Raw genomic sequence first — 11788 nt, forward strand, 5'->3', positions numbered from 1 at the left:
TGTCATGGCGGCGCCCATATACATATCGCTGCCAAGACTTTGGCAGCGAAATGTAAGGGGTTAATGGCCGCGGGTGGAAGCGATTCCACCCGCGGCTAGCAGGCACACATATCAGCTGTTGATAACAGCTGATATGTGCGCCGATCGCTGCCGGCGGCAGGGGGCGGGGCTTACCGGCACACGATCCATGACGTATCTAGTACGTCATGGGTCGTTAAGGGGTTAAAATGCAATAAAAATTTATCTGATTTAAAAAAAAAAAAAAAAAAAAAGGAACCATGAATGCCAATATGTACTGTGTAATACTGAAGAAGAGCACAATCCCATCCCTTTAGAAACTGGGCCACAGGGCAGTATTCAAACATAACAACCACAAACACACCTCCAAGACAACCACTGCCTTAATAAGAAACTGAGGGGGAAGGTGCTGGACTGGCCAAACATGGCCAAGCATCTGTGGGGCATTCTCAAACAGAATGTGGAGGAGAGCAGGGTCTCTAACATCCACCATCCACCATGTCGTCATGGATTCCAGTGTTTCCTGCGAAGCTCTAGTGACCTCCATGCCGAAGTGAGTTAAGGCAGTGCTTGAAAATAATGGTAGCCATAGAAAATATTGATACATTGGGCACAATTTGGCCATTTTCACTTAGGGGTGTACTCACTTTTGTTGTCAGCAGTTTTGGCATTAATGGCTTTTGAGTTATATAGAGGGCACACCAAATTGACAAGCTGCACACTGACTACTTTACACTGTATCAAATCTCATATCTTCAGTGTTGGCCCATGAAAAGATATAAAAATCTACAAAAAAGAGTGGTGTATTCACTTTTGTGATAAATATGTATATATCTCAAATATACACTCGCTAAAAGGGTGGTTCAGTATTCTGCAATAGTGGCTGCATCCTTGTAAAACTGATAGGGAGGTCTTTTGTCAAATACCTTGTTCAGCCAATTCTGCCTCTGAGCGGCGCTATTGCGGTTCGCTTATCCCCATGAAGTGACCCCCATCGGGCTCCATGACCTCTGAAATCTGGTGATGTCACGTCAACTTCCAGCTGACCCGACATCCACGTGGCCGGCTCCAGTCTTCCCGAGTCACTGGGCTGTGGGTAGAGTTTCCCCGCTCGTCACAGCCCAGCATCTCGCACGCACTCTCCTTTCACTGCAGAGCGCCACAAGCATGAGCCATGTCACAGAACATATGCGATAGATATAATCTATTCTATGTCTATACAGTTGCATAAGTCTGCTCCTGACTCCCATTATAGAAAGTACACTACAGGATATAAAATATTTGGAGAGGATCCCACTGCACAAAAAAGGGTAGTCAACCAAGCTTTTCAATATAGTGAAAGGAAACAAGCATACAACAAAAGGACACTCTGAGGCATACTGGGGTGTAAATCCAGAGGTGCTTCTCACATATACCGTATATTGATCAGAGTTATTTTTCAATGGTAGTTTATGTTTGAGCTGGAATGAAATAAAAATGCACTACATAGAAAAAAAGAAAAATATAATGACTTTCAAAGTACAGTATATAGACAAAGTAGTGAGGAAAGTGATGTCACTTATGATATAACTTATTGCACAGTTCAAAATAGTAATTATAGCAAAACATTGCATGTGTGGTTTACCCCACGCTTTTGGGAAGCTGCAATTTTCCTATATTACAAAGGCAAACCACAATTAAATTATGGTCTGAGAAAGAAAAGAGTGGATACTTTAAGTAACTTCCTGCCACTTCAGCAACTATTTGTACCATATGAATTATTCAACCCCCTGAATAGAATTGCTCAGAAGTGCAAACCAGGTGTTACAACTAACGAAGCCCCTGATTAGCATTAGGTGTATCAGTTGTGCTTGAGATAAAACACATCAAATACCTGGACTGGCTGGAGGTTTCTTGACTCTAACGTTTGATTGCATATTAGATAAAAAGAGAAAATAATGATCCAAGAAGTTAAGAGAAGCACAAGTAAAGTTGATACCAATAAAAAAGCAAGTAATGGCCTATGATTTAGTGGTATGCGTAGAGGAGGAAGAATTTAGCATGTACTATAAAGATCACCTTGCCTACAGTGAAGCATGGCAGGGGATCGGTGAAATGCAGGGGTTACTTTGCCTTCTTTGGCACAAGAAACCTGCAGGGTATGGAGAATTAGATGAATTCAACCAAGTATCAGGAAATCCTAGGAGAAAATGTCTTTTATGAGAAAGCTGAAGGTTGGAAGTTACTACACTTTCCAAAGGACCGTGATCCCAAGCATACCTCAAAGTGCACCAAGGCTTGGTTTCAGAAATAGTCCTGGAAGATTCTGGTCTTGGTATCACAATCACCTTGCTAGAACCATTGAGAAACCTTTGGTGGCGATTGTAGCATGCAAACCGAAGAACATTAGTGAACTGGAGGCCACTGCCCATGAGAAATGGGCTAAGATTCCTCAGGAACACAACTAGAGGCTGATGTCTGGCTATGCACCATTTCTGCAACAGTTCCAAAGGGGCTATACTGAGTACTAAATATGCTTGTCATGAAGGGGAGACTACAGTCATCACTAAAAGAGTGATTTTTTTTTTGGTGAATATTGAGATACCGCTCGTTATATTAGTTGTATTGAGGTAAATACCTTACTATAAACTAATGAAACAAGGACAAACAGCTAAATGTTTGTGCATTTTTCTAATAAACCTAACTTGGAATTTGGAGTTGAAGAATTTTGATTGCAACTATAGATATCATATTTTGCGGACTATAAGATGCACTTTTTTTTCTCCAAATTTTGGAGGAAAGTGGGAATGCGTCTTGATTTACCTGGCTGTGGTAGTAGGGGGTGGCGAAGGAGCGGGTCACAGAAAACAGGAGCCAGGGCTAATAAAGAAAATTAATATTCACTGTTCAGCACACCCATAATCCCACCCACTTTTCAGCACTGAAGCCGGGTTCTAACTTGTGCCAGTCATTGCACTGGCTGCCCATACATTACAGGATCCATTTAAAATTGCTTGTTCTCATCCAGAAAGCTCTCCACAGTACGACACCCCCCTATATCTCCACCCTTATCTCTGTCTATCATCCTACCCGTTCTCTATGCTCTGCAAGCAACTTTCGACTAAGGGTAAGAGCTGGTGCGTCGCTACATGGTCGCTGGTGAGCTGTCAATAAGGCAGATCTCACCAGCGACCAGTGACAAGCCCCCAGCCAGCAGCGACACGTGGAAGCAATGCTGCGCTTGGTAACTAAGGTAAATATCGAGTAACCAAGCAAAGCACTTGCCTTGGTTACCCGATATTCACCTTGGTTACCAGCGCACACCGCTTAGCACTGGCTCCCTGCACTCCTAGCCAGAGTACACATCGGGTTAATAAGCAAATCGCTTTGCTTATTTACCCGATGTGTACTCCGGCTACGTATGCAGGGAGCTGGCACTGGCAGCCTGAGAGCGGCGGATGCTAGTAACCAAGGTAAATATCAGGTAACCAAGCAAAGGGCTTTGCTTGGTTACCCGATATTTACCTTGGTTACAGCTTACCGCAGGCTGCCAGAAGCCGGCTCCCTGCACATTCAGATCGTTGCTCTCTCGCTGTCAAACACAGCGATGTGTGCTTCATAGCGGGAGAGCAATGTCAAAAAAATGAAGCAGAGCAATGTGTAACGAGCAGCGATCTCACAGCAGGGGCCAGGTCGCTGCTCAGTGTCACACACAGCGAGATCGCTAATGAGGTCACTGCTGCGTCACAAAAAACGTGACTCAGCAGCGATCTCGCTATGTGAGAAGTGCCCCTAAGATCCGCACTAATCCAAGCCTCCTTCTCTCGGATCCAAGGATTCTCCTGAGCGGCACCAATTATCTGGAACGTTCTCCCCCAAGAAACTAGGAGTAATCACAACTTACACAGTTTTAGACGCCCCCTAAAAACATATCTTTTTAGGGCGGCCTATCATGTTGCCTAATCGAAGTCCTTTTACATACTGCTCATTTATTTTCTCTGAACATAATTCTCCATCAAACCCCACCACACCAAAAAGCACTACAAAGATTGGCTGCTGACTGGCTCATGAAACCTTTATTTATCCCCCATTTCTTCAAAATGGCTGGACCATCACTGTAAATAAGCACCTGTACTTTGTGTCACCCCCACCTCATTGTAGATTGTAAGCTCTTACAAGCACAGTTGTCATTATTTTTGCTTTGTATTTTCTATAACTGTTACTTATCACTGTTTGTATATGAGCCTATGAATTGTAAAGTGATGCGGAATACGTTGGCGCTATATAAAGATTATTATTATATTCATTCATCTTAATAGCGGACATATGTGAACACCCAGCTGCCGGCTTCCGGAATAGGCTGGGTGATCACGTGTGTCTACTCTTAATGAAAATTATATTCCCTGCTCCCCAAGCCATAATCCCGGGAGTAGGGAGCAGTAAATATTCCGGCAGCTGACATCACTGTGTAACTTGGGACACACTGCATTGACGTCATATGCGCCGCCCCACTTACACACTAAAGTCAGTTCCTGGCATCAAAAGAGGATATCACGCAATGAATGAGCGCAGGAATGGTAAATATAATTGTTTATTTGTTATGTGTGCAGCATGATGGAACGCATATACACCAGGATGGGTCCATGATGGGAATCATATATACCAAGATGAGGGACATATATACCAGGATGGGCATCATGCATACCAGGATGGGGGTCATATATACCAGAATGGGAACAGGATATGGAACATATATACCAGGATGTGTATCATATATACCAGGATGGGCTCAGAATGAAGGCAATATATACCAGGATGGGCCTAGAATGGGGATCATATATACCAGGATGAGGGCCATATATATTAAGATGGGCTTAGGATGGAGAACATATATACCAGAATGGGGGACACATATCTGGAAGGGGGCTAGGATAGGGGATATTAGTACAGAATTGGGAGGTATTACACCCATAACAGTGGTCAGCAACAGATCCCCCCACAACTGTGCATCATGACCACATGTTTTGCTTTAACATTTTTGTCTATTTTCCAGGGCTGTGGAGTCGGAGTCGTGGAGTCGGAGTCGGAGTCGGAGCTCATTTTGGTGGAGTCGGAGTCGGTATAAAATGCACCGACTCCGACTCCTAAAATATATAATAAATTGGGGACAGGAGTGCAATGCAGAATGTGCTGAATATTTTACTAAATAATAACATTTAGTATAATGCTTATATTTAAGTGAAAAATTTATTGTAGTACAATGTGAACATCAGACATTTAATTGTTTTTATGATACAATAATCAAGATATTTGGATAGAACATAAAATATTTATTGGAATACAACTTTAGAACACAAAAAAACTAATAAATTGTAAATATGTAATATATATATATATATATATATATATATATATATATATACACACAGTGTATATACACACACAAGATATATATGTAATCTACTGTATATTACATAGATTACATAGTGTATTACATATTTACAATTTATTACAGTTTTTTGTGTTCTAAAGTTGTATTCCAATAAATATATTTTATGTTCTATCCAAATATCTTGATTATCGTATCATAAAAATTATTAAATGTCTGATGTTCACATACACATATTCATGTACTACAATAAATTTTTCACCTAACTAAGCAATATATGTAGGAGTCGGAGTCGGAGTCGGAGCCGGAGTCGGAGTCGGTGCAAGAGAATTTGAGGAGTCGGAGTCGGAGTCGGAGTCGAAGGTTTGGCTTACCGACTCCACAGCCCTGCTATTTTCCTCCTCTGAAACCTAGGTGCGTCTGTGAAAATCTCATACCGTATCAATGTAGCAGCTAAGTGCTGCCTGTGATTAACATTACAAAGGATAAGAGAAGTTGTACAATTTTTTTTCCCCATACAGAACCATTGATGAAATTCTGATGGTAAAAACTGACACTGATGACACTAGGACCATTGTGGGTTTATTTCTCGTATATGGGAAAAATGACTGATGTCTAAATGAAGACTTAACCTCATATGCAGCCTATATCCTCTCTCCGACTGCTACACTGATTTTCTCCTTGTCTTATCCCCATCAAGCCGTACCAGTGACATTATGACACCACATTCCTGCGGAGACCCATGCATGGTCAGCAGATGTATGGGGTTATAAAGTCAGCTGCAACCCTCAATTCAGATGCAGAAATGAACAGCACAAGAATTCCACCTTTAAAGGGTTGTCCACTACGTAACCTCCCCGTTGTGCAGCACAGAATAAATCCTGTACTTACCTCTCGGACCCCCACTGTTCAATCTCAGACCTTGTTACCCACTATTATCCTGCCATGATCACCACATTTATGGAATAGTGACGGATGCAGCACAGCAGCTGCCATGTGACATTTAGGCCTTGTGCGCACTAGGCGTTTTTGCCGCGTTTTAAGCGGCGTTTTTTACCGCGTTTTGGTGCTGAAAACGCAGTAACATTGCTTCCCCAGCAATGTCAATGGGTTTTCATAAGTGCTGTCCGCACACAGCGGTTTTTTTTAGCTGCGTTTTTGTGGTGACCACAAAAACGCAGCATGTCAATTATTTCTGCGTTTTCCACTGCGTTTTTCACTCATTGAATTCAATGAGATGTTAAAAACGCAATGAAAAACGCATATAGCCGCATTTCTATGACTAAAAACGCAGCTATAAACGCAAGGGGTGGGCAGTATAGTGACGTGTACAGGAAGAGGATTCCTTCTGTTGGTAAACACAGAAGCATGAATCCTCCCGGTACCGTCACCGCTGCGTCCACCTCCCGTCCTGTGCATGTCAGCTCTGTCCGGCGCCATGTCTGGGCGGGAGGTGGAGGCAGCGGCGAAAACCAAAGTGAACAGTAGAAAAAAAAAAAATGTCATATATACTCACCTGTCTGCAGGGTGCCATGCCCGCTCCCATCTCCTCCCGGTACCGCCGCTCTGGCTGTGTGCAGTCTCCCCGGGGCAGGACCTTGCTTGCAGGACCTGGCGGTGGATCACCTGATGCAGTCACCTGACGCATCAGCTGATCGCGGTGTCGCCGGCTTTTTCGCGCCCGGCCGGCTATCAGCTGATCCTGCCGTCAGGGGACTTCATCAGCTGATTACCGGCAGCTGCTGCAGCGATCGGACAGGATCAGACTCCTGTCCAATCGATCGCTCCAGGAGCTGCCGGTAATCAGCACAGCACATAAGTGAGTATTATTATTTTTTTTTCTACTGATGCATCAGCTGATTGTATAATCGGCTTTTATACAATCAGCTGATGTGTGATGTGCTTCAGCCCCTAGAACCTGACACATCATCTGATCACTTTGCCTTCCAGCAAACCGATCAGATGATATTGGATCCGTATTGGACGGCGCGGGACCCTGACCCAGGATTACTGCGGAGGGGGGTTTATTTCAATAAAGATGGAGTCGCTAATTGTGTTGTGTTTTATTTCTAATAAAAATATTTTTCTGTGTGTTGTTTTTTTTTTTATCATTACTAGAAATTCATGGTGGCCATGTCTAATATTGGCGTGACACCATGAATTTCGGGCTTAGGGCTAGCTGATAATATACAGCTAGCCCTAACTCCATTATTACCTAGCTAGCCACCCGGCATCAGGGCAGCTAGAAGAGTTGGATACAGCGCCAGAAGATGGCGCTTCTATGAAAGCGCCATTTTCTGGGGTGGCTGCGGACTGCAATTCGCAGTGGGGGTGCCCAGAAAGCATGGGCACCCTGCACTGTGGATTCCAATCCCCAGCTGCCTAGTTGTACCCGGCTGGACTCAAAAATTAGGCGAAGCCCACGTCATTTTTTTTTTTTTAATTATTTCATGAAATAATTAAAAAAAAAGGGCTTCTCTATATTTTTGGTTCCCAGCCGGGTACAAATAGGCAGCTGGGGGTTGGGGGCAGCCCGTACCTGCCTGCTGTACCCGGCTAGCATACAAAAATATGGCGAAGCCCATGTCATTTTTTTTTCTTTTTGGGCAAAAAACTGCATACAGTCCTGGATGGAGGATGCTGAGACTTGTAGTTCTGCAGCTGCTGTCTGCTCTACTGCATACACTAGTGAATGGAGGATGCTGAGACTTGTAGTTCTGCAGCTGCTGTCTGCTCTCCTGCATACACTAGTGAATGGAGGATGCTGAGACTTGTAGTTCTGCAGCTGCTGTCTGCTCTCCTGCATACACTAGTTCTGCAGCTGTCTGCTCTCCTGCATACAATGAACATTTTGAAGAAGGAAATGACATCAGACCTTTTTTTTTTTTTTTTCATCAACAATCTTTAATGGCATTGTGCACTGATTAAAAACGCAGTGAGCAAAAACGCAGCAAAAAAACGCACCAAATCGCGGCAAAAACGCATGCGTTTTTGCCGCGTTTTTTTAGCCGCGGGTGCGTTTTTTAGACAAAAACGCACATAAAAACGCAGCGTGAAAAAAACGCCTAGTGCGCACATACCCTTACCGTATCTTTCAGACTATAAGGCTGCTTTCACACATCCGGTTTTTGCTGAGCGGCACAATACGGCTCTTTGCAGAAAAAACGCAACTTTTTTTTGCCGCCGGTTGCGTTTTTTTTGGCAAAGACTTGCACTAGTGCCGCATGGCCTTGCGTTGCGTCCGGTTTTTGCCGGATGCGGCATATTTAGCCCATGCGGCGGCCGGATGGAACGTTGCCTGGCACGGTTTTTTGGGAGGCGAAAAAACCACATCGCGCCGGATTTACAATGCAAGGCTATGGACGCCGGATGCATTTTTTTTGCACTGCGCATGCTCAGTATCAAGCCGCATCCATCAAAAAACGGACGGGCCGCATGGAAAAACTTATGCAACGGATCCGTTTTTTCGACGCATCCGTTGCATAGGTTTTTGAGCCGGATTGAGCCGCGCTGCAAAAACCGGATGTGTGAATGCAGCTTAAGACGCAACAAGGTTTTGACAACAGAAAATAAGAAAAAATATTATTAATACTACCCTGGTGATGTAAAGACATGGAGGGGGTAATGTTACTAAGGTTGGTGGTCTACTTATGTGCTGGTTTCTTGGTGCTCTAGGGTAGAACAGATGGTGATTTATTCTAAGGTGGTAGAAGTATCTTAGTAGGGTTGTACCAAAAAATAAAGGGCTTTCATTTCTGCCACTTTACCCCTTATACACAATTTAGCCGGCTGTACACTTTACTAGAACTTACTCTAATTTCCGCATTATAAAGGATGCCTATGGCAGACTTCAGATCAAGCAGTCCTGTGCTACACTGATTTTCTATGCCCTTCACGACCGCACATAAATAGGAGCAAACAAGGACGGCATCACATATGTATCCTATATGTTGCTCAGAGAGTGCAAATACAGGAGATCGGTTTTTGTCTGGGAGACTGAGACTCTTCTGCTAAGTGTATGTCCACTTGTTATCCTCATGTGACAGGTTTTTATTTCTTCCGCCTGTGCACCAAAGAGGCATTCTACTAACCCTCATGTGGACAGCTCAGTCAGTCTCTCCTGCCCAGCATTAATTACACAGAATGAGGACACTATGGAGCAGTGCGCAGCCCTTATCAATGCTCAAACCTGTGATTTAGGGTAGAGTCAGGGGGTCTGAAACTGCTGATCTTACTGACTGCAGAGTGTAAGATGCATATACATTACCAAAAAGTGCATCTTAGGCTATGTGCGCATGTGTGCGTATTACATGCAGTTACGCTGCGTTCTGCACCGCAGCGTAACTGCATGCGTCCTGCGTCCCCTGCACAGTCTATGGAGATTGTGCAGGAGCCGTGCGCACGTGGCATATTAGAACGCAGCGATTCAGCTGCTTGCCGAATTGCTGCGTTCTAAGAAGTGACATGTCACTTCTTCCGTGCGGTTTGCATGCTGTCTATAGGGAGAGGCAGCATGCAGAGCGCACGTTCTCTGCCGGCACCATGCGCTTCAGAACGGAGCTTTTCAGCTGCGCTCTGAAGCGCACCTTTTAGGCTATGTCCGCACTTTGCTTTTTACCTGCTTTTTTGCTGCTTTACCGCACTATGCTGTTCAAACTACAGCCTTTTTGTGGCAGAAATTTGGTCAAAAACTCAGCTTTGCAGTGCAAAACCCAAATGGCAAAAACAATTGACATGTTGCTTCTTTGAAAAGCCCATATTTCTGCCACAAAAAGGCAGCATTTTGAACAGCATAGTGCGGACAAGAAACCCAAATTCCCATAGACTTTGCTTGAAAAGCAGAACACATCCATTTTGGCATTAAACGCTGCAGTTGAAAAAGCAGCAAAAAAGCAGATAAAAAGCAAAGTGCGGTCATAGCCTTAAGTGGACAGAAATCCATAAAAAGCAGCCAAATTGCTGGGAGTCCAGTATTTCCTGGCTGCAGCCAATCACTGGTCACAGCGGTCACGTGCCATCGCTGCTAAGGCCGGTGATTGGCTGCAGGGGTCATGTGCTGGTATTCAGGGGCTATATTATGGCCAATCTGTCATTGAGACCACATCATGGCAGGTTGTCACTACAAAGGCAGGAGTCAGAGGACCAGCCATGGATGGAGCTTACAATGCTATACAGAGGGAAGCTTACGAAGGTGACCATGTTTTCATATGACCTAGGAGGGTCTGCTTTCATCAGATACTCCCAAACAAGGAAACGCAGAGACCCACAATGACGTCACAGGTATGACGTACATGCCCAGCTCAGAGCCGAGTACACACAAGTACACGCCACCCAGAAGTCTGTACACGAATGACACTGCAGCCGATCACAAGTAACGTGCATAAGAGACGCTCACCGGTGGGTGACAGGGCACACAGCACAATGCAGGCGGCTCCCAGAAGCGGCGCTGCCATCTTCCGTCTCCAGCAGAAGTGATGAAGTATTTGTGAGCCCGAGTCTACACTGGAGACGCTGCTGGTCCGTCTGATGACGTAAAGACCTTCGGTCACATGACCTCTCCTGTGCCTTGCGGGGCTGAGGCGAGCGGCGGCGTCTGCTGATCTGTGAGCTGAGCTGACTGGAGGATGGCGGCAGGGAGGCTGCACACACTGGATTCACCGACACACACGGCTGTGTGGCGTGTCAGGACAAATCCCAGAGCTGCCCAGTCACTAACCAGTGCGGCGCCAGTGACTGCACCAGGCAGAAGGCCCCTATACAAGAGCAGTATATAATGGCCACTGCTGGCCAAAAGCCCCTCATTACACCCCAATAACTGCACCAGGCAGAAGGTCCCTATACAAGAGCAGTATATAATGGCCACTGCTGGCCAAAAGCCCCTCATTACACCCCAATAACTGCACCAGGCAGAAGGTCCCTATACAAGAGCAGTATATAATGGCCACTGCTGGCCAAAAGCCCCTCATTACACCCCAATAACTGCACCAGGCAGAAGGTCCCTATACAAGAGCAGTATATAATGGCCACTGCTGGCCAAAAGCCCCTCATTACACCCCAATAACTGCACCAGGCAGAAGGTCCCTATACAAGAGCAGTATATAATGGCCACTGCTGGCCAAAAGCCCCTCATTACACATCAATAGCACCAGGCAGAAGGTCCCTATACAAGAGCAGTATATAATGGCCACTGCTGGCCAAAAGCCCCTCATTACACACCAATAACTGCACCAGGCAGAAGGTCGCTATACAAGCGCAGTATATAATGGCCACTGCTGGCCAAAAGCCCCTCATTACACACCAATAACTGCACCAGGCAGAAGGTCCCTATACAAGAGCAGTATATAATGGCCACTGCTGGCCAAAAGCCCCTCATTACACACCAATAACTGCACCAGGCAGAAG

At 45.1% G+C, this 11788-nt stretch overlaps 1 protein-coding gene across 1 annotated transcript in view; it reads right to left on the bottom strand.

The window, feature by feature from the left end:
- Window positions 1-10982, bottom strand: part of SHISA4 (shisa family member 4) — a 93065-nt gene extending 82083 nt beyond the window's left edge. The window contains exon 1 of the mRNA XM_075335845.1: window positions 10782-10982. Within this exon, the coding sequence (XP_075191960.1) occupies window positions 10782-10839 (58 nt within the window). The 5' untranslated portion in view covers window positions 10840-10982. The remainder of the gene's footprint in view (window positions 1-10781) is intronic.
- Window positions 10983-11788: the final 806 nt, after the last annotated feature.

This window comes from Anomaloglossus baeobatrachus, chromosome 2 (genome assembly GCF_048569485.1).
Source record: "Anomaloglossus baeobatrachus isolate aAnoBae1 chromosome 2, aAnoBae1.hap1, whole genome shotgun sequence".
Classification (NCBI taxonomy): domain Eukaryota; kingdom Metazoa; phylum Chordata; class Amphibia; order Anura; family Aromobatidae; genus Anomaloglossus; species Anomaloglossus baeobatrachus.